The sequence below is a fragment of the Dendroctonus ponderosae genome, unplaced genomic scaffold (genome assembly GCF_020466585.1).
Source record: "Dendroctonus ponderosae isolate FM_Combo_2020 unplaced genomic scaffold, Dpon_F_20191213v2 Dpon_F_20191213_1, whole genome shotgun sequence".
NCBI classification, from domain to species: domain Eukaryota; kingdom Metazoa; phylum Arthropoda; class Insecta; order Coleoptera; family Curculionidae; genus Dendroctonus; species Dendroctonus ponderosae.
In genome coordinates this window covers 10,732,904-10,755,725 of record NW_026017110.1, presented here as the reverse complement: position 1 = coordinate 10,755,725, position 22,822 = coordinate 10,732,904, and the positions used below count along the sequence as shown (strand labels likewise).

Below are 22,822 nucleotides of genomic sequence, written 5' to 3'. Positions count from 1 at the left end.
GTGCGAACCACTTTTTCGGTTTTATGAGACGGTTCTAAAAGCAACCGGTTAAATTGGCAAAGTGAACGGCGGTTAGAGGTTACACGTTTGGAACACTTATTTTAGCAATTACGTTAAATACCGACCATTCCCAGCGTACATGTTCCGTAAGCACATGATCAAAACGGTACCGCGATATTCTTGGAATCTTGGATTGGTGGTGGATGGAATCAACTCATTTTATTTTTGCCAAAGCGTTGGCACATATAAAAAACATTATAATTATAATGTTCTTTATATTGTAAGTAGGGAGTGGGGATTAATCCCTACTTTCGCTAGAAATTTTAGCGCTTCAGCTCCAAAGTGACAGACTTATAAATTTTCGATTTAACGCCTAATTTTCCAGTTTTTTCCTAAATTTCTTAAAAAAAAAATTCTCTTAAACTTCCGAAATATCCCTTTTATTTTATATTGCTGGTTATGGTGCTCATTCATTGCCTAAATATACTAATAAATGTGAATATTGTAAAACATTGATATTATCAAGCGAAATGCAATTTCTCAGTGAATTTACTGAAGCAATCGGATATAATAATAAGGATATTGCACAATATTTAAAAAATCTAATTGGGGGTGCTTTAAAACATCCGTCCGAATTTTTATTTGAATCAATAATTCAAGCTTATGATATTTTCAATACATTAATTAGTAAAAACTATGAACGTGGATTTTTAGCTAAAAGCCAAGCATCGAGCCTTATTTCAATTAATAATATTGAGAAAGTACTCGGTTTTGCCAGACAATTCTAAGAGCTGCATATCATGTATGAGATATGCATATCAATAGAGGAAGTTTTATCAAAAACTTCTACACATATAAAACATATAAAATTGATGAAGTTTAAAAAGTAAATTTCTGCCAGATTATTTAGTTTATTTTAGCATAACTAAATTCAGTAAGGCATTAAGTAAAACACGTTAAAAAAAACCTATGATGATGGACTAATACACAAGTTTATAAGCAATTTAACTTACTGCGAGTAAAAATTATAAACTTTAGATACATTATTTCAACTATATTACCCTACCTATTGTAGGGCATTATCTATGTTGCGATAAATAGTACTCTTTAAATAGTATAATAGAAGTTATAAGTGCTAACGATTTGTCGTTGCTAATATTATACTTTATACCAACAGTAACTTTTTGATCTAGTGTAACTGTATGTATTTTTTTGTTAAAAATAAACCATTTTGCAAGCAGTTTCAATAAAACAATCAATGAAATAAACATTGGGTAAATGAGAATCAACCTCCTCTGTGACGTCACAAATACTTGTTTGCGGCCTATCTTTTGGAGGCCCCTGTATACTATTCATTTACTTATACGTTTTGTGCAGTCTGGCAACACTGTACAACGTTGGCCGTAAATATAGACATTAATCGCAGACCGTAACTATGTTTTTAAAAAAAAGTATTTTCTAGCCTGATTCTATTGGAAGATCCGCAATTTGTTTACTGAACGTCGTTGTTTTAATTGTACTTTAATAGAAAATTAAAGAGAACGGAAATCGGACAGACATAAAGTTCATGAGAACAACAGAACACCTCTGAATCTGGGCACCTTTCGAACGACCCCCATATAAATAGCGATCGCCGGATGTCATTGCAATGTCAATTCTTTGACAAGGATAACGAGGTGAATTGAATAATAAACCAATAAACCTTTTGTCTTAGATTATGAATGTTTAACTATTCGAACATACAACGATAATTCTGTAATAATTTTGGGTAATGATCTAAAATGGTAGAACCAATATTTGACTACCAGTTTCGTTTAATATTGATAGGCGACAGTACTGTGGGAAAAAGCTCTTTGTTAAAATACTTTACTGATGGAAAATTTGCAGAGGTAAATATTGATGAAACGACTAATCTATATTGTGTTTTTGTTCAATATCTTTTTGCTTGTTTCTGTCTATGAATATGCCAAATTGACTAAAGTATCATAATACTGCAGGATGGCATACATTTGATTCCGACGACTAAGATGATACATAAGTTTGTAATACGCACTTAGGCTTTATCTATGCCCATTAACAGATATTTAAGAACTTTCGAAACTTCAAAGCAGCATTTTAATAGCATGATAGGTTTGTTTTTCTGCTTCTAAAGATTACTAAAAGGTTGCTTAGTTGTCGCCGTTTTGTAATCGCAAGTAAACAAAAAACAAATAAAAAATTGATGATTGGAACAGAACAGTTTTCCGTTTTAGATTGTTTTTTGTTTATGTAATAATAAAGTGAGTAGGATGGGGCATTTATGGAATCGAGCAAAATGCATACACGGGTTTGCATGCACATACGAAGTCTTGTTCCTCCGGTAATACAGGAGTGGTTGTGAACTATTAAGTTAGTATCAGAAGTTTTTACGCTGAATCTGTAAATCGCATTACTACACTTAACACCGCATTCAAAGTTATGAATTATGTACCTATGCCGAAGCGTATAAGCGCGTAAAAAAGGTGCTTAAATCACTTCTGAAACCAATCTGCTGGTGCTTAGAGGTCTATTCGAACACAAAATGTAGCCATTAAGTTGATTGTACAAACCTGGAAAAAATCCCATCCGCTTATAAACGAAATTAACGTTTTAATGCCACCTCTTCCAGATGCAATCTAACTAATTAGAATGTGTAGAATTTGCTGATCTTAATAACGTAAGATAAGAGTAAAATTTCAGCCGACAGTTTAATTTTACATTTTCTAACATACGTTTCTGAAGCAAGTCTTCCAGAGGCGTCTTTCTTAAGAGAAATCAGTAACTCACAGTATGGAAATGTTTTGTTATCATCTTAGATCCTAATTTCCGATGTTGTTCTCAGTGCCTGGTTATTAGTTGTGCTAGTTTGGGTTGGTTAGACTTTAAACTCTAATTTTTCATTAAATAATTAATCTATTTATCAATTTGTGTTGCAATTATATTTTGTTTTCGCAGTAATCGTATTTGAACTTTTGTATAATTTTCTTTACGTTTTCTTTCTTACGATATTTATTAAATGCTTTTTGATTGTTTACGTTCCTGTTTTCACTACTTGTTCAATTTGGTTACAGGTATCAGATCCTACAGTTGGAGTTGATTTTTTTGCAAGGTTAATAGAAGTCAAAGATGGAACTCGCATTAAATTGCAACTATGGGACACTGCTGGCCAGGAAAGATTTCGCTCAATTACCAAATCGTACTATCGAAATTCGGTCGGGGCTTTATTGGTTTATGATATCTGCAACATGTAGGTTAACTTTAACACTTTTGTTACAGTTTTTTATTTTTATTCATTGAATAATGTTTTATTAGGTCTAGCTTTGAACATGTTCCTCAATGGATGACTGAAGCCAGGCGTCACATCGAGCCTCATCGACCTGTTTTTGCTTTGGTCGGATGCAAGGCAGATCTAGTGAATAACGGCGGGCAGCGTGAGGTAATTAATCGAAAACAATGCACGCGTTTTGCTAACTAGTTATTCATAGGTGTCAAGAGAAGAAGCCAAAACGTTTGCAGATAGTCACGGGCTGTTCTATGTGGAAACATCGGCCAAAAATGGTTTGAATGTAGAAGAAGCCTTCAGATCAGTCACTCAGGAGGTTTACAACAGAATACAATCGGGGGAGTATAAGGTAAGCGTTTGTTTCAGTTACATATTGACGGAATCGGGATTTTTGAAACACTGTGAGGTTGGGAAACGCTATTTTATTTCATAATACTCATAAGGAACGTTGGAATTTCCGCAATATTTAGTTATTTTGAAGCTGGAACGTTTTAAATTTAAATAATAAAAAATAGACCCTTTGTGAGCTGCAGTTCTATATAATCTTTACGGCACATATGATGACCGAATTCGGTCGTTTTTTATTATTTCAGTACCGACCCACGTTTTTCATTCTAAAAATCCAAATAATTTGGAGCATTCAGCATAATATCCACATTTTTAGTGTGTTTTATTTATTTTTATTTATTACTATGCTTGAGGATCTATTTTCCTATGGAATTTTATTGATGATCACAGTTTGGGTCGCATGGATTGCTAAGCTCAATTCAAAATAAAAAAAAACTATTTTCCTTTAATTAATCGCACTTGTTGAATACTATTCGCATAAAAATATTTGCTCCGTGGCTCATCAAATGTGTTATTCTGTGATCCTCACAATGATTAATTTGGTTTGTTTTTTGGAACTATACAGAGTGATTCAAAATTGGCATAATTTCTGTGGGGGTGTTTTGGAAGTACAGGAAAAATAGTAAAAATAATTATGTGTTTTAAACTGAGCTATTTGCAAAACACTAGATCAGCAGAATGGCAACAATGTTTTTCAAGGTAATCTGCCTCATTAACATTACGTAAATACCTGTTGCTTCTTAATTATCAAAAATTCCATTCTTCTTATTCAGCCTTTGTTCATCCAGTGTTGGATATAGGTTTCTTCAAGTCTTTTCCATGTTTCCCTATCCCTATTCTGGCTGTTCTCATCCACTTTATTTCAGCTATAGTAGCTATCCATCTCTTCTGATGCTTCTTTTCGCTTCTCGAGGTCTCCCAAATGTTACCATGTATAATCACTTCCCCATATTTATTGTCGCTACGTGTGCGAGCCACTGCCATCTTAGCCTCGTCATTCTCTTCCTGATGTTAGTTATTTTAGTTCCTTGACGTATTTCGGTATTTGAAATTTTATCTCTCAATCTTACACTCAGCACAATCCTCTCCATGGTTCGTATAGTCACTCTTAGTTGTTCTGCCACCATTGTTGTTATTGCCGTAGTTTCCAGACCATAAGTGGCTACTGGCAATATACAAGTATCGTACGTTATGCGTTTTAAATGCATGGAATATTCGTATCCTTTAGGATTTTTTATATTTTTGTGTTATCTCTCCTACCATTGTTCTGATTGCTCTTTTTGTAGCTTTGCTTGATATCTTGTAGTAGCTGTTAATATTAGTGATGTAGGTTTTTCAAAATTTTTCGTCTAATCTCTTTTTTTATAACATTTTTGCGCTTTTGTTTTCGAGGCTTTTCAGATTGAATCGTCGTTCGTCATTTTCTTCTCTATTACTGTCTTCGGGTGTTTTTTCCTTTTTGGAAATAGTCCAAAAAATAACGAATTCATTTAAGAAATGGAAGTTCTCCCCCACCTATCACAAAGTTGACATCTTCAGGCTAGTAATTACACAACATTTGTATAAAAAGCTCGTATTTGCTCAAATTTATGATGCTTGGTTCCTTTAAATTGAGCCACCACCCTATATATCTAAGAATTTTGGTTCCGTTAATAAACCGCAGTATCTAGCTAATTGTGCTAATTTTTTTCTAGATTGAGGACGGTTGGGATGGAATTAAGGCTGGATTTTCTAGACCTAACTGTCTGGATTACCACTTAGCCGAAGCCGAGCCTGCCAAAGCTACTTGTTGTTAGGTATAGTGTATATATGTTTCACGGTAGGTTGTTCACTTTTATACCACATACTTTAGGATCAAAGTAGTACAATCGAAATGCAATTAGTTCAAATCGGATTTAATAGTTGCCTTTTTTGGTATAATGTATGCCTTGTATATCGAATTCAATATTTTTCGTTTTACAAGATAAACGATATCCACAATAGTTACCGTAATATGTCTTAACTAACAGGCTATCTGGATAGTGGAAGTGTGATCGTCCCATAATAAAATATACATACTGTGACTATGGATAAGACATAGTTTGTCAAGATAAATATTGTATTCGATTCACTTGGATTATTTGGCGCTGGAAACATGTTTTATTGAATTTGGAAAACCTTATTGTAGTCCGACAGTTTTATCTATTTGATATACATATTTAGGTTATTGCTGAACGTTCGTTTCTCTGTTCCAAATTGTAGTTTGTCTAGTAGAATTTAACGTGACGTCAATAATTTCATACTGGATCTAATATGACACAGTAGTGGCGATCTGAAACGATAAGACATTAGAAAATAAACAACTTATTTTTTTGTCTATAGAATTTTTTGAGATATAGGAATATGTCTGTTGAAACTTCACTGACACTTCAACATTGTTGTATAAAAAGAAATATTTTATGAATTCCTCCTGACTGTTAATAATCATCCCAAAATAAATTGAATCACAATTTTATGACCCGCTTCCCATTTTTATCTCTTGATCTATCATCAAACGAAACTTATCTCATTTTTCTAAGTTTTATAACATATTGAATTGTGTGCAATAAAATTGTGTTCAGTGACAACAATGGAAATTGACTGAAACTCAGGAAAAATAGAAAAAGTTAACTAACGAGCGCGAATAGCTACGTACTGCCTGCGAACAAGTTAACTAGCCGTCTCTGATCAACGAAATACAAGATATGTTTTGCCAGTGTCTAACTCGGATGTCTATTTGTGAAATTTTTATCTTTCGTCTCATTTCTGTTGTCTAGAATACTAAAGAGATTACAGGGTGATCCGGTTTAGCTGCTGAAATTGAGGGTTAATCCTACCCTAATTGCAATACAATGTTACCGCATTTTATTTAATTGATAATATCAAATAGTAGATTGCAGTTTGGCAATAATTTGCTCAATACGATATGACTGGATCATCCTGTATATACCTATAATGAGCACGTTAAGTACATCTAAACCAACGCCTATGAGGGTTGACGTACGAGGCTTCCACCGATTGCAAAATTTGTCACAGCTTTTCGTTGCGTACGATATTTTTCAAACAACGACTAAACACAATAATGTGCGATGTCCTTAAATATCATTACGATAGTGCATTTTAGATGTATGAGGTTTGATAACTTACACTCAGCTTAGCCCGATATCAGTCAACAAAAATACAAGAAGTTATAACTGAAATTCTGGTTTTCACTATGAAACGCTGAATTTGATAATATTTTGTAAGCTAAGTTATTTGTTGCACTTTTAACTTATATAAATAATGATAGGAAGCATTTTTGCTCTTAGGGCTTCTTTCATTTTAGATTTTTTTTTGTTATTTCCAACAAGGAGCTTTACCCACACTTGCTATTTGAAATTGAATCTTCATGTTTATGGTTACAGAACAGTTATAACGTATATTTGCTAAAATTCTCAGAACGGATGCGGTCACATAAGATAGTATGATGACATTTATTATACGTACAGAGTGATTCCTCATAAGTTGACATCCCCTTGATCGTTTACTTCAAAAAAATTATGATAAGTGACCAACACAAAAGTTGATTAATTTTACTCAAGTTTTTCAAGTCTGAATTTAAAATAAAAATATAACAATACAACACCGAAATGTCAAAATTTGACCTAAAGTCTTTATGAAGCACAGGATTTTTTTCCTGATTTTATAAATATATATTTTGCCTATACTTCTATTATCCGTTTTTCCTATATTACGTTTTAAAAATTATAAATAGCAACAAATCAAAGTAGCCTTGAAATTCGACAAGGCGCTCCCTCCACCCCATAACGTTCGCCCGGCAGCACTTTTTTGAATGAGAATGTTGATATCTGGATTGGAGAAGCGGGTCGTATCCAATGGCCTCTAAATAGTCCCAACCTAACGCCACTTGATTCTTTTCTCTGGGGTTATTTATAGAATATTGTGTAGGAGACGCAATAAAATAGTGTGCAATTAACGCCTTAAAATAGTGTGCAATTAACGATATCAATATTAATCATTACCAATATATTCAAAACGTTATAGATAAAATTGAAGTAGATTATAGACCATTAATAGCGTTAAAAGCGTTAAACGGAGGTCATATACAAAATCAGTGATATTAATGGTTTTGATTTTATTTATTTATTTGCTTTGAAAATTGTAGTAGCAATTAATTCCGTTATGTTCTCTTTCTATAGTTTTTTGTTTCATTTCAGGCTACTAATTTGTTGCTATTTAAAATTTTCAAAACATAATACGGAAAAATACGGCTAATAGAAATCTATATATTTCTGAAATCAGGGAAAAAATTCAATCGACCTGTCTACAAATATATGGGATGTTTCATTTAAAAAATACTATGTCAAATTTTGATATAGTCTTTGACGTGTTTTAGTTTTTATTCTAAATTCAGATTTAAAGAATTTTAGTAAAATTAAACAACTTTTGTGTTGATCACTTTTGCAATTTTTTTGAAATTACAATTACATCCAGCTTAACTCACGGATCACCTTCTCACGGTTTCTACTGTCAACTTTGGACTTTTCTACAAACCGCACAAATTCGTTATTGAAAGGTTTTTAAATTTGCTATAAATTGTTTACATTTACAATAAAAGTACTTTTAAAAAAATAACAATAGTTTCGATTTTAATGTGAAATTTTATCTTTTTTTCGATTTTAGACGTATTTCGTACTGCTTTGTACGTACATTTGAGGACATGCACATGACTGCAATAGTAGTTCTTTTGACGCGATTATTATAACAAAAACCCAACTCAATTATTAAGTCAACTACCTTTTTATGTTCTGGACAACATTTGTAAATAAAATATACAGACCTTTTACATATAATGAAAATGTTTATCATTTTAAGGATATTCAGTTTTATCAAATTACCCGCCAGCGTCCAGGACACATTAGTCTGAGTCATTAGTCATGAGTCCCTCAAAAGTAGCGTCATTTTTCTTGAGGTGTTGGCTGGGGGTATTTGGGGGAATACAGTAATCTGATAAACGAATTGTTTCAATGCGTAAGGCTCATTAGATAAATATTAGTCATTTTCATCCCTAACTACCCTCACTTTACAGTGTTTTATTAGGTTTGATGACTGATTGATTGATTAGCCTGACAAATGACCACTGGGGTACTTTAAAAAATCGCGTAATAGCGAAGCTGAAAGTGCTTCTTTAAGGTCTAATAAGTTCGAGAAATAAACTCTTTTTAAATCCTTTTTCCTGTAACTCTCCAACTAAGCCCTAGTAACCCCTTAAAATGAATATGACTATAATCGTATAAGTTGTACGAAACAGTATCTATTTCAGTTTTAAGGAACATACGAAAAAGGACAATGGTATTTGCAGTATCAAAAAATATGAAATTTTTAATTTATAACTTTAGATTAATGCAATCTACAATCGTTATTCAATAGATTTTTGTTATTTAGTTTTATTTTTTATTGTTTAGCTATTATTTGAAATAGACCCGCGCAATGGGAATATTGTAATTTTTCAACCATTACATTAAAAATCGCAGTTTTATAAAAATGTATTGATTTAGTTTGATTAAATTCAACGTTTAGGAAAAAACTCTGTATTAACAATGCAATATTGATAAACAGTGCTCTTATCGCGGAATAAGAACGAACTATTATTCATCAAAAGATATTCAAGAACTATAACCTAGAGGGTATCCTACGAGTCACTTAGGCTCAAGCTGGAATTCAATAATGACTCTCTATTAATCTAGTCTTTGGAATGTTTTCATAAAATATTGTTAAGAGAATTGTATTAATAATAGTGTATTCCTGTATATTTATTACATTTGAAAAGAATCTATTGTAAGAAGATTCTTTTTGTATAAATAAAAATAAACTTTTGAGAAGACATTGGTCGTTTATATCCGTAGTTAGCACCTAGTTCCTATTTAGTAGTTAACCATAACTTTGAAAATCCACTTACCCATTATTTTTAAAGGCAGTTTTTGAGAGAAATTAATTAAAGCGCTCGGGGTAATAAACTGAAAACAATAGAATATTATACATTCAATCACTGATATCAGATATTAATAATACACTGCTACCTATAAAAAAATAAATCTGTATAGTTCATTTCAAGATATTTAGATTGTTTATTTATCGTGAATGGAAGTTGTGGTTTCAGGCTTTTCTTGATTGTTGAAGAATATCCAGAAAGTGGTTTAATTTATATGCTAGTGCCTATAGAATTTGCTTCTAGAACTAAGCTGTTTGCAAGGTTAGCGGATGAAATATCACGGAATGATTTAAGGTGCAGTGGGGTAATTACCAAAATGGGGCAAATGTCTTGATGTTGATGGGATCTTGGTGTGATTTTTAAACATAATTTATCCGAGTAAATGTGATTCCATCTGTGCAATGAAACACCTATAATATTCGCATTTGCATTCCGCACTAGAAATGACACAAACCAGTATGTTTGAGTCACATGTTCTATGTTGTGTGACTGTTCCAAGTATCTGATTTTGTCACATGTTAATTTGGGCCCTTGATAGATATTGGTTTGTATCTCCAACCGGGCTGTAGCTCATTGTTTCATTGAAGGATATTCACGCCACTTGTTCATAGTAATTTGGGTGCGAATGTGCTGGGTCAGCCATAAATTATGACCGAATGACTTGTTCCTTTATGTACCTATGCACGGGCTGATGCATGCATCTTTATAGTATTCTAGTACAAAACCAAAACCATTTAATTTAGTTTGTTGGCCTAAAATATTTCTTTTAAATATACATTGGTATTCACCAACAATTTTATTCGCGTATGGTGTGATTCGACTGAGTAGAGCCGAACAGGCTTGACAGGACACATAGGCGCAATTCAGGAGAGTGGAGCCACGGTAGTTTGTACATATCATCTTATCGCCTTTTTTATGTATTGGTATGATCACCCTCTCCTTCCATTTCGATGGGATTATTTCTTCATTCCAAATACGTGTCAACAAATGATGTATAGTTCTATGACGTGTGTCTCCACCATATCTTAGGCATTCTGCCAGTATTCGATCCAGTCCAGGAACTTTATTACTTTTCAGTTTTTTATAGCTTCAATAGTCTACCAAACTAGGCGCTTTTATATTTGTTTCTGCTGTTTGGAAAGTCAAGCGCTTCTATACTTTTTTCCAGGCTTGCTATATGCTTTCCAGGAGAATACCTATATCAGTAAGTATTCACGTTTTGCTCTTACTAAAATATGGCCAGAGTCTCCATCTGTACCTCTGCACCTTTTTACATCCAGAATATTGCTGCTATGTCTTGCGTCTACTAGAACATGATCTATTTGGTTTCTTGTTACTTCATCGTTAGATATCCATGACTGCTGTGGATGTTCTTGCGTGGGAACCTTGTTGATTCTTGCTTTGTAGATTGATGTTGCGAAATCAATAAATCGTCTTGACTCGGGGTTGCGCCTTTTCCTCTTTTCCTATTTTGGCATTGAAGTCGCATTATTTTCACATCCTGCTTAGGTATTCTATTCAGTACCTATTCGGGAGTATCATAGAAGGTATCTTTATTTACTTCATCTGAGTCTTCGATAGGAGCGCGTACTGCTATAAGAGATACCTTATACCACTTACTACGCATACTAATGCAGCATATTCTCTCGTTTATAGGGTGGAATTATATTATTTTGTTCGATAGTTCTTCTCTGATAAAAAAAAGCCTGTCCCATGTTTGTGTCTATCTTCGGATCCACTGGAATATGGAATATGGAATATTACGCATTCATGATGGCAACGTTTAAGACATATTTATGAATTTTGGAAATTTATAGGATTAAAAGGTGGACTTTTACAGGCTATTCAAAAGGACTTATCACATTTACCCCACTGCACCTTACTACTGCCGTTCTTCAGTTCTCCTCTTATCTCGAAAGTATGACTAAATTGGCAAATAATTTGGTTTCAAAACACTTTAAAACGGAACTTTTCCTTTAAATTGAGATTTTATTGTTCAGCCATGTTTTATGCCTTTATTCTACTTGAATCGTATTAAATTTTAATCTGGAAAGTCAGTTAGCTTACGTATTTAACAGTCTTTTTACAACTCATGTTCAGTTGTTCAAACAAAATCTCAACTGTTTATAAATTTGTTCATACTTTACAAGGTTGTATTCGGTTAACGTCGAAACAATAATTTACACTATTCGATTTCTTTCAGCAATATGTTCAATTAATTGTGTCAATTGGTGATAAATTCCCAATTAGTTGTTGACGAAATGGTACTTGGATTATGATGCATAGTACGCTATTTTTAATTTCTCAAGGAAAGTATTCTATTTGAAGGTTTGAACATTTTCGTGCCGTAAATACCGAAGAAGTAGGTAGATCTATTTGCATTACCTGGGATATTTGGAACATGATAATCACTAGTATTATAATCTACAAACTTTGTGCTAGAAGGTAATTTCATTTCTATAATATCATGATGCAACCCTAATTCTATATCTATAATTGAGGTATAATTTTAAGAGGTTTGATAGTTGGAGGCAAATATAAAGTTGGGTTCACAAAGTACCATCAATTATGCGCTGAAAAGCTATGTAATTAACCAATTTATAAAAACATGTATGGTATTTTAGAATGAGATCGGTGTGCATATTTATAGCGTCGTTTGTGTTGTTCACCTCAATCGCTATCCTATTGGAAAAAGAACCTGTACCAAAAGGAGACATGGGACTGAGCATGGTAACGTTGTGAACAGATATACACTGATGGACAAAATTAGCGCACCATCTATAAGTTTCAAAGAAAAACTATTGGAAAGTATACATACCTTTATCAAAATTCAAATTATTGTATTTTATACTCATATGAGAATGTTTTCGAAAGAAATATTAAAACAAAACATGAATCACTAGTTTGTGGAAAATATATTTTAAATTCAGATAAAGTTTCCGTCTTTAACCGATTCAATAGCTTGTATTGTCGCCTCTAGCTCGAATAACCAAAAAGGTTTGTAATAAATTCTTCGGGTATCTTGTGTTATTCTTGAAGAACCGCGTTTTCCAGTTCCCACTCTAACTTCATCAGTAAACAAGACTTTCTTCGAGTCATCCAAATCCCAATCCACGTGTTCTCGAGCAAATCTTTTGCGGGATGTCTTGCACTCAATCCAGTTTGGAAAAAATCGCAATATTTCGGGCATTTTAATTAGATTTCTTAACTAATTTCCGGTAATAAACTGATTTATTAAAGCTTGCAGTCGTATAAAACGATGGTCCGCTTGGTTTGTGGATCTTGGTCGGCCTTGCCTGGTCGTCTAGGATGGCAACCTGTTTTCCTAAAACACTGAGGACATCGACCAATGGTGGTGTGATGAACACCCAACCTTCGGGCAACCTCACGTTGCGAATACCCTTCTTCCAACAAGGTGACAATTTTGACCACATCAAGCTCACTTAAATTTCTTCCTGGGGACATTTCAATGCGAATACACTTTAGTTACACACACAAGTTAGGACAAACGTAAGAAAATTGAATCGAAAACAGTACCACTCTTGCTGAAAACAATGATGAGAAGTTACAAATGACACAAAACAAGTAGAAATTTGCATTGGAATAAATTCCAAATCAAATTCATTCCTGAGTTTCAGTCATTTATTGTCTCAATCAAAATACGTTTCGGTGTATTTTTCCACCATCATCAGTTTTTCTAAAATAACAGAAAAATTCGAAAATGTATAATTGGTGCGCTAATTTTGTCCATCAGTGTATCAAATTAATCAAACATTATTTTCTTGGGTAAGTTTTATATGGTTGGGTCGGATTTATGGTCTCAAAACCTTTTTGGTGGGTGTTTCACATCAAAGAATTTCAAGAGAAAAATGCTCTTATTTCTTGATAAAGAATGAATTCTCTTTAAACGGTAATCAAAAACTATAGATGTAGTGGCTATCTCGCACACTTATGGCGTAAGAGAAAGCGCATAAGAAAAAAATTCAATTAGTTAGTAAATAAGTTGATTTAGAAAAGTTGCGAGAAGGAAAGTACTACTAAAAGGTACATAGAGAAGAGTATATTTTTACTATAATAACTATAAGAATAATATATTTTTACTATAATTTAACTAAATGAGATAAAAAACAGAGCAATGTGAATATAAGCCTGTAAAATTATTATTTTTCATATAGCCCAATTTGTATTCACGGTTTAGTTGATAAATTAATTGTAATCATAATTTTTGAAGCAAAAGACACAACAAAAATGTTTTCATACCGGAGGAAGACAACAGTTTGGTTATTTTAAATGGTATATTTGACTTTTTGGGACCGCTCTATTTAATTTTTGCCAACTTTTATGATATAGCTATGCTGAACTTCTGAGTAGTTTTTGAGATATGCGAGATTTTTCATGATATTTGGCTTCATTGACTATGGAAGCTGGAAATGAAAAACTGAGAAATTGGTTAGATATACTTAGTATCCACTGAAATATTCATTTACATTTTTGAGATAAAAAATGGAGGTATCTAAAAATCAAGTTTAAATCTGATTTAGGCTCTTTAACTAAGTTTTTGCAAATGAAGACTAGCACTTTTTATATTTGTAGTGTTCTCCGTCAAAAAATTAAAAAAAAAATATTAATTGCGCTATGTAGCTAAAATGCACAGCTTTGAAGATATACAGTAGGGTGGCCCTTAGTCACATAGGTAAATTTTTGTATCATATTTTTTTTCGTCTCACAGTTAGATATGTTCTATTACGAACAAAAATCATAATGTATGAGAAAATGCTATTTATTATAAGTACGCTCATTAACCAAGCACTCAGCAAGGAGTTTGCTATTAATATTTAATTTATTAAAAATGTGAGAGAAACAAATAAATATTCTGAAAAATTATTTATATTATCAAATTGTGAAGGCTTTCACGGCCGGTTGAATCACATTTAGAAATGTTTTTCGGGCCTTGAAACCGTGGTCCAGTGGAATTTCTTCCTGACGTTTCGTCCACAACTGCGGTAGACATTATCAAAGGCGATGAGGCAGTGGTTGGAATGGATACAGCAAGAACGAGTTTAATAGACGAATTCCACCAAGAAACAGTGGAGGTCGTCCGGAGAAAACAGATACGCATGATGAGCTTAAGGGTTGGGCTTGCCTCCCATACATACATGGAGTCACGGACAGGATCTGCAGGAAACTGGAGAAACACAGAGTCAAAACAGTTTTTAAACCAACTCGAACAATCCAACAGGCTTTGAGATCGGCAAAAGACAATCGGGATCTTTAATCAGCAACAGGAGTCTACAGAGTTCCATGCAGTTGTGGCAGAGCATATATCGCACCACAAAACGTAGGGTAAACACTAGGATTACTGAGCATAAAAGAAGTTGCAGATTAGGACAAAAAGAGAAAAATCAGCAGTAGCGGAGCACGCACTGCTAGACGGCCACCAAATGCGTTTCGATGAAGTGGACATTTTGCACCAATCTCAACGGTATTACCCGACACTAACCAGAGAGGCCATTGAGATCTTTAAACATGACAACAATTTCAATAGGAAAGAAGAGGTGCTTAATTCTGATTGAAAACGCGTTTTGCGGCAAACAGCGTGTGTTCCAAAGCAAGGGAAGCTCCGCCCACTTCTGACGCATGAGCTCACACTGCCGGGCCGCATAAATATCACTACTAATACTTTATCTATGATAAATACGACAGGGGATCCAGTAGAAGAAGAATACGGACCAGTCTTAGTTGGAAAGCATGGGAGATCACTTCGCCCACTGCCTCATCGCCGTTGATAATGTCCACTGCAGTTGAGGACGAAACATCAGGAAGAACTTCCCATGGACCACGGCTTCAAAGCCCGAAAAACATTTCTACATGTGATTATTTATATTCTTTGGGGAGCTCTCCACCTTCACGTTGATGGCACCTGATCCACACGTGAAACTAGTTGACACTACAGTGCCTTTTTTTATTTATACAAAGTTGTACTCGTATAAAGCCACGGTAGTTACTTAAAACAAGTCTGCCTTTGTTGGTTGTCGCGAGTGTTTTGTGTGAACTCTTGTCGACAAGTTCTTAGTGTACTGTTTTTTAACTTGCGTCATGTAAGGTTAAACTTACGTGAAAGCGCAAAGTTAGCAGTTAAGGAGTTGGCTATATATTGGCAAAAAGCAGGAATTCCTACAAGGGATGAACAACACTGCATAACGAGATTGGAAATATTGTATCAGAAATGGAGGGATTTACAAAAGTTACCTAAACGTAAATCGGGGACTCAAAAGAGGAAAGTTGATGATCCTTTCCTTGAAACATTAGACGACCTTTTTGATATTGGTCACAATGGTGCGATGTAAATGCTAAAAAATCAAGAAGATAAAACATTTTTAATTCTACAAAGGCAAAAAGGACGACTTGGATGTATGCTTGGGATTGAGCCCAAGTTGGCAGATAAAGACAAAAATTCAATGAAAAATGTATTAAATTGGAAGAGCGTAAAAAAAGGCTTTAGGTGGAAATGGAAACTTTGGGTGACTAAGTTGCTTGCATTTTTTTGAGAGCAATTTTTTATATAGTTCTGTTTCTAAAAAATTTGGGACTATATTCTTCTATTGATAGTAGTCTAAGCGAAGTAGAAAAGTTTGAAGATATAGAAGCAGACGAACAAGGCACGTGAGCTTAGTTCAGCTGTGCAGTAGTTTTCGGATTACATAATGAACGTATCTTCATGATTGCGTCTCTTCCGAAACATACTTTTGCTCTTTGTATCACCAATCGCTGTTTTGCGCCCTTTTTAGACTTGAAATTTTTTTACCAACTAAGTTTCGTCCTTAGTTCACTGCTTTTTATTCTTTTAATTTCAATCTTGTTGACATGAGATTGTTTTGAGTGTGTTTCATAGTTTTGACCGCCTGATCGTTTTATTTTATGTAATTTTAAACTCTCTTGAGACAGGAGTGACCATGATTGACTTATTTAAACCAATGTTAATTTTAATATAATTTTTTAGTATTTTAACTGGATAGTCTGATGGTTGTGATTTAATTTTTAATCTGTTGTGAAGTTGAGTTTTAAGTTCATTTTTTTTTAAATTTTTTAATTTGTATTGTATAACAATGTCACACACTACGTGTTGAAACTCCACCAGGCTATAGGCTAAAAACCCCTCTGTTTTCCATTTTAGAGCCCTGAGGATGACTTGAATAAAGTCGAAACGTTGGCCCATGAAAAAGTAGTGTTTTATTTTGCCACCATCCGATGACCGAAAATCCGACTATTGAAAAATTAATTATTAATTTTTGTTAGTTAATTTTTGAAAAGATTTAATATATCAACTGATTTCTTAAGTACCCCCACTTGACACCTGGGAATTCCGAGAAGATTATCAGAAAGGGTTAAATATTAAAAAAAACTTATTAATTGTTAACGATGTCGCAGAAAAAGGACAAAAAAGTTAATACAAGAGTATAATAATATTATAACAAAGGATGAAAGTCAAAAGCAGTTTCTTTTACTTACAAGTTGCGAGTGATTATGTTCAAACTTATCCAGATTGTAAGAAATATACGCTGCTTCAAAAATAATTATTTATGTTGTTGTACTAAATTTGCATTTAATTTTGAAGTGAGCAAATATTTTATAATAGATTAAATTAAGAAATCATTAAATATAATAAAGAAGTTTATGATTTATTAAAAAACCTAAAAATGTACGCGTTTGTGGCACTTTTAAAAATTGTCCTATAGGGCAAACTTTTTTAAAGGATTATTATTTTATTAAGTCGGAAAGGTTCTCGGGGGTGAGACCCTAAAAATTCGATAGTTCAAAATTAAGGACCATCCTAATATACAGAGTGACCCAACATAAGAGTGCAATGCATGAGTATCTTCGAAACCGTTAGAGATACGAAGTCGGTTAAATTAGGAAAAAGTTGCGCAATCTGGGGTCATGTACATGGCGTTTTAAAAAAACAAGTGTTTCGTTGAATGTGATAAGTGATTCTTCGGATTTTGGTCTTATTCTTTTTTGAAGTTATTTCAAATCCCATTAAAAATAAAAAAATACTTTGGCATGGCACCTTTCTGATGTCTACAAGATGGAGTCTCTGAAAATCTATTCCAAAATTTCGTTTCTTAGAAATCATGATCAACTTTCGTTTTTTAGATGGACCGAAAAAAGTACATAACGATTAGATAGTTCTTTTAAAAGCGGATTCAACGATGTCTCACAGAGTCTTATGCCTATTTTACATATACATATACATTGATTGAACTTTGGCCAGTCCCTTTTACATCTAATTTGAAATTTAGAAAAAAACATTAAATACAAAAGTTGTAGATAATAACGTCTAGTTTATTTTAAGATTATACCAATTGATATAGGGTGTCTCAAATTGAAGTGGCATTACATTTTTTTAAGGGGAATAACGCACTTTTTATGGCATATTTTATTTGCAATGCAATGGGGTGGACTGCTGTTGCTTCAAGGTTGGACGCTATCAACTGAGTTTCTCCAGAAGTTTGAATCTCTTGGCGCGCCTATAGGGCCACACTATAGAATTGGAACCTTTTGAAGTGGCGTTACCTCATGATCCAGGAAGTGAAGCGTCGTTTTGCGTAAGCCCGGGAATCTGTCCTACGGCTGAAGCCACGACAATTTTTACCCCGTAGACGGATTACGATTTGTGTCGAGCTGGTTATAGAAATCATAAGAAACCTTAAATATCCTGGAACTCTCCAGAAAAAAGTTTAAAGCATGTGTATATATTCAATACATCCAAATTGTTGCCTACTTTCGGTTTAACCGGAAAATTTCAAATCTGAACCTTTTCGGATTATCCATATAATGGTAGAGCAAGCTCGTTATGGGATTTCCTGCACACAAAATACTTTTGTAGCACGGCTTGGGTTGGTGTTTTAATATAGTTTTTTAGCATCAATTTTGCCAAAAATATGGCTACCCAATAGAAGAGCAGACGGTGACAACAGAAGATGGTTACATTTTAACGATGCATCGAATAAAATGTTCTCTCAACCGCACAGGATGTCACGAAAAAAGACCCGCTGTCCTCCTATTGCATGGGCTTTTGGGTAACCTCGATTACTACCTTTCGTTTATATTATTTTTAAAGTCTGGTCACTTTAAGCTAGTTCTGCTGATTTTGTCTCGGCCCGTAATCAATCGTTGGCGTTTCAATTAGTTGATAAAGGTTATGATGTGTGGTTGGGCAACAATAGGGGAAACACCTACTCAAGAAACCACATAATGTTAGATCCAAATGAAGACAAATCATTTTGGAACTTTAGGTATGATTTTATTACTGTTCTGATTTGCAATATTATCAGCTTTGTTATTTGTTTTACAGTTTTCATGAGACGGGAATGTACGACCTTCCTGCAATGATCGACCATATTATACAAAAAAGTCAAGTTTCTAAAGTTACCTTTATCGGTATATCTCAAGGCTGCACATCCTACATGGTTTTATCTTCATTAAAACCCGAATATAACGAAAAAATACTGCTCGCAAATCTAGTGGCGCCTGTTACTACTTTTTATCCTACGAAAAGTATAGTTCTAAAAATATTAACGTTTTTCAATTTTATAGTAAAGGTAAGACAAATTAATTACTTATAATGTATTAAATCAAGCTATTAGCGATTTTTTCTCAATGTTGATTTTACTGGAACTTTCGCATAAATCGCATTTAGTAACTAAGTAAGTTAAAAAATGTCACTCGATTCCAATGGTTATCAATGATCAGAGTCTCGTTATAATATTGTAGCATTTTGCATATCCACTTTCTGTTCTGTTCATCCTTTCCTATTTAAACCATTTTTCCAAATACTGATCAAGTACAACTTATACTTCGATATCTTCAGAACTTTCTTCAACACGGTTTCCAGTTTACTTTTTAACCTTCGTCTTTAAAATTGTTCTTCCGGGTCAATTATTTCACGAATGTTGTCAAAAATATCCTTATTTACCGGAGAAATGTCTTTGCAATATTTGATTTGGTGAGGGTTCTGGGATAGGGATAGAGATTAACTCATTTTCAAAATAGAAAATCAGATTGTCTGCAAAGTGTATTCTCGACGCATTCACTCTCTATAGGACAATTTGTAATTCCAACAGTTTGGTAAGAACACGGGCTCTGAATATTGGCAAGCGAAAAACTCTCAAACTTGCATATACTTCCACTCTTTACCCTGTAATTCGGGCAGTTATCAACATTTTTCAGAAATTTAAAAACTCATAAAAAGCCCATAGACTTGGCGTAAAAAGTTATGTCAGGCCTAAAGTTCATTTTGGTGACCGTTTCACCGCCAGGGTATCCAAAAAAGTGGTGCAAGTTTATTTTATTTAATATGGAGATAATTAAGGTTTTGCATTTGAACAATTTAAAAAATACGGATTTGTTATTACACTAATTTTGTATTTTTTGAATATTAAATTTAGTTAAATATATAATGTAAACTTTTCAAAATTGTTATTAATAAAAACGTATAATTTTAATAAATTCGAAAGGACTTGCAGCACTTTTAATGTCAGCAAAAAGCAAAAATCTTACATTTACAAAATGTAACATCGGGAACTCAATTGAAACAAACAAAAATTAGAACTAAAAGTTTTATATCTACAAGGCAACCAGGGGTAAAGTAATGCCAAACTTAAAACCAAAAGCTGCATCATGCCACGTGGATAAACTTAAAAGAATAAGAAATAAAAATAATGCATAGCACTTCAGTTGCTTTTGGAAAAATTAAACTCAATTCAAAGTAAATAATGCATAGATCATAACAAATCTTTACCAGCTTTCTGAAAACTGGCGCCCCATTCCCCATTTTCTCTCCATTAATCCTCAAAAAGTCCACACGGCATTTAAACTCTTCTCTCTCTTCTCTTTGAAGGTTCATTTTCAATAATAGTTATTAGACTACTCACGCATTGTCAGTTTTCGTTACACTCTTAATATATTTTTCACTTTCAGAGATTTCTATATTTTTACGGGCATTTTGAACTATTTGGCGAGCAACAGATCGAAACAAAGTTATTCAGGTATCTGTGTATTGGTCCTCATAAGGTAGCCAATTACATTTGCTTAGAACAAATACTGACTTATGCAGGGGGATTTTCCGATCAAAGGAATTATGTAAGTAGCAATTAATTAAATATGCTAAATACATTAATACATATGCTATCAGTACAGGTTAGATGCTAAAATGCAATGCAAGTAGAGTAAGTATCGTTTTTGAAATATGAATACTGAAATTGAAAATGTGAAATATGAAAATGAAATGATGAAACTGTTTAGATTTAGTAAAATAAGTTTTTTTTGGGAAAAGTTACAGATTAGATAAATTAAAAGACCAATATTTGCAAAAAAACGTACTTCATAAAGCCTGCCACTCACGCTCGGTCGAATGTAGCAGTATGACTTTGTTGGATGCGAATGCCGCGTAATTTGGCTGAAAACACACACGTAACAAGTGTGCAGTACGAGAGTGACTAGTAATAATAATTATAAGAAATGGAAATATAATATATAGTTTATAAGTTTACATCCCTTGTGATTATAATTTCCTCAGCAAAAGCACAACCGCTTTCATATTATCTGGTAGGTATCTCCATTTCCTTTTCATTTGAGGTCTGATAATGCACTTAGATACTACTAAAATCTGCCGCAAAATGGTGTGGTTACTATCTGAAATTCTCAAGTCGGCCCCTGCCTAGCATACAAGGTCGAAGTAGGAGGTTTTCTTCGGACACGGCTAAACTGCTTCCTCTGAGATTTAAAGAACTCCTTATTTGAAACATTTTTTACTAGTATCATTAATTTCTGAAATATTTCAGCTTTTCAGTTTCAAAAATTTTTGTAATGTTGCTCCTCTGTTAATTAGTTCATTGTGTGTCACATTTGACCTTGAACGTACATGACTGAACGTGTTTTATACTGCATTTTAATTTATTGTGCCAGTGAACGTGGCAAACTTTAAATGACTGTTATTTACTAATTATGTACTTGTTTTCAGGACCTCTTTCCATTTCACCTTTCAGTGAGCCCTGCTGGTGCTTCCACTAAACAAGTAATGCATATAATTCAAAACAGAATATCAGGTACTTATTTTACACCCCAAAAAAGCGATATACTTTTTTGTAATTTGTAGCTTAATTCTTAAGTTTTTATCTCAAGGATAAGATATGTTGCTTCCTGATTTTTCATAACAAATAATGGAAAAAAGACCGATTTTTATTTTTTTTTTTTTCGATTGCCGTTTTAGTTGAAATCAAAACACATTTTTTTAATACTACCGAATTTTTGTGAACATTTGCTTCTCGTCTTCTTCTTTGCAGAAGCTTTAAGGCTTGTTTCACCCATTCGTTTGCCCGTCTTGGGATTCCGACGACCAGCTGTCCTTCCAGCTCTTGGGAGGTCGTCCTAGTGGTCTGCCGGATGCTGGTTTTCCATTTCGGGTGATTTTTGCCAGTCTGTGGTTCTCCATCCTGGATATGTGCGCGTTTCAAAAGCGTCTCCTAGCACGAGTCCATTTAACCTCTGTCTTCCATTCTACCTTAATTTCGTTACCCCTTCTTTGATCCCATAGTATGTTCCCTGTGATCACCATGGTCTCATTTCATTGGTTCGTGCCATATTTGTGTCCTCGCTGTGTCAGCTCGGAGCTTCGAATCAAACATTTTCAAAAGTTTTTAAAATAATGCTTAATAACAAAGTTGAAAATCGATTTTCAACTGTTAACTGGATTTTCGATTTCAATAATTTTCTCAAACTCTCCAAGTGTGTCAAAAAGAATGACGCCAATTTGGAATCACTCTGTATTTTGTTTTGAAGTAAAACGGTAACCAAAAAAACTGTTATTAAAAATTAAGAGTCAACATTCCTTGCGTTCAAAATGATAGCCAAAGACGAAAATAATAAATAAATAATAAAACATGAACGAAAAAAAAAACTAAAATAAAATTATTAATTGATACAAAAGTTATGATACTTTGAATTTTTCGAACAAATCTGGTGCGTCACTTTTTGGGAACTACTAATTTCAATTAATGTTTTAACAATTTTTTTACAGGTCAATTTGCCCAATACGATCATTCTGACCAAAATCCACAAAAGCTTACAGCTCCGATTTATAACGTTTCGAGAATAACCACCCC

At 33.6% G+C, this 22,822-nt stretch overlaps 2 protein-coding genes across 4 annotated transcripts; both read left to right on the top strand.

Annotated features, from left to right (window-relative positions):
* The first annotated feature begins 1,642 nt into the window (after nucleotides 1-1,642).
* LOC109532818 (ras-related protein Rab-39B) lies at nucleotides 1,643-6,143 on the top strand. Its single transcript, XM_019897880.2, has 5 exons — nucleotides 1,643-1,889; nucleotides 3,090-3,265; nucleotides 3,331-3,454; nucleotides 3,504-3,650; nucleotides 5,344-6,143. Exons 1-5 carry the CDS (start codon nucleotides 1,782-1,784, stop codon nucleotides 5,443-5,445), a joined length of 657 nt encoding a protein of 218 aa, XP_019753439.1. The 5' UTR covers nucleotides 1,643-1,781; the 3' UTR covers nucleotides 5,446-6,143.
* A 3,587-nt stretch (nucleotides 6,144-9,730) lies between these two features.
* LOC109533555 (lipase 1-like) lies at nucleotides 9,731-22,822 on the top strand (the record flags this gene model as incomplete). 3 transcript variants are annotated; one of them, XM_048670104.1, is given in 10 exon segments in its annotated part: nucleotides 9,733-9,920; nucleotides 11,863-11,923; nucleotides 11,988-12,104; nucleotides 12,284-12,389; nucleotides 18,583-18,739; nucleotides 18,796-18,955; nucleotides 19,015-19,261; nucleotides 20,640-20,801; nucleotides 21,682-21,766; nucleotides 22,738-22,822. In XM_048670104.1, coding segments are annotated over 8 exon segments (1,046 nt in total), but the record flags the coding sequence as incomplete, so codon positions are not given.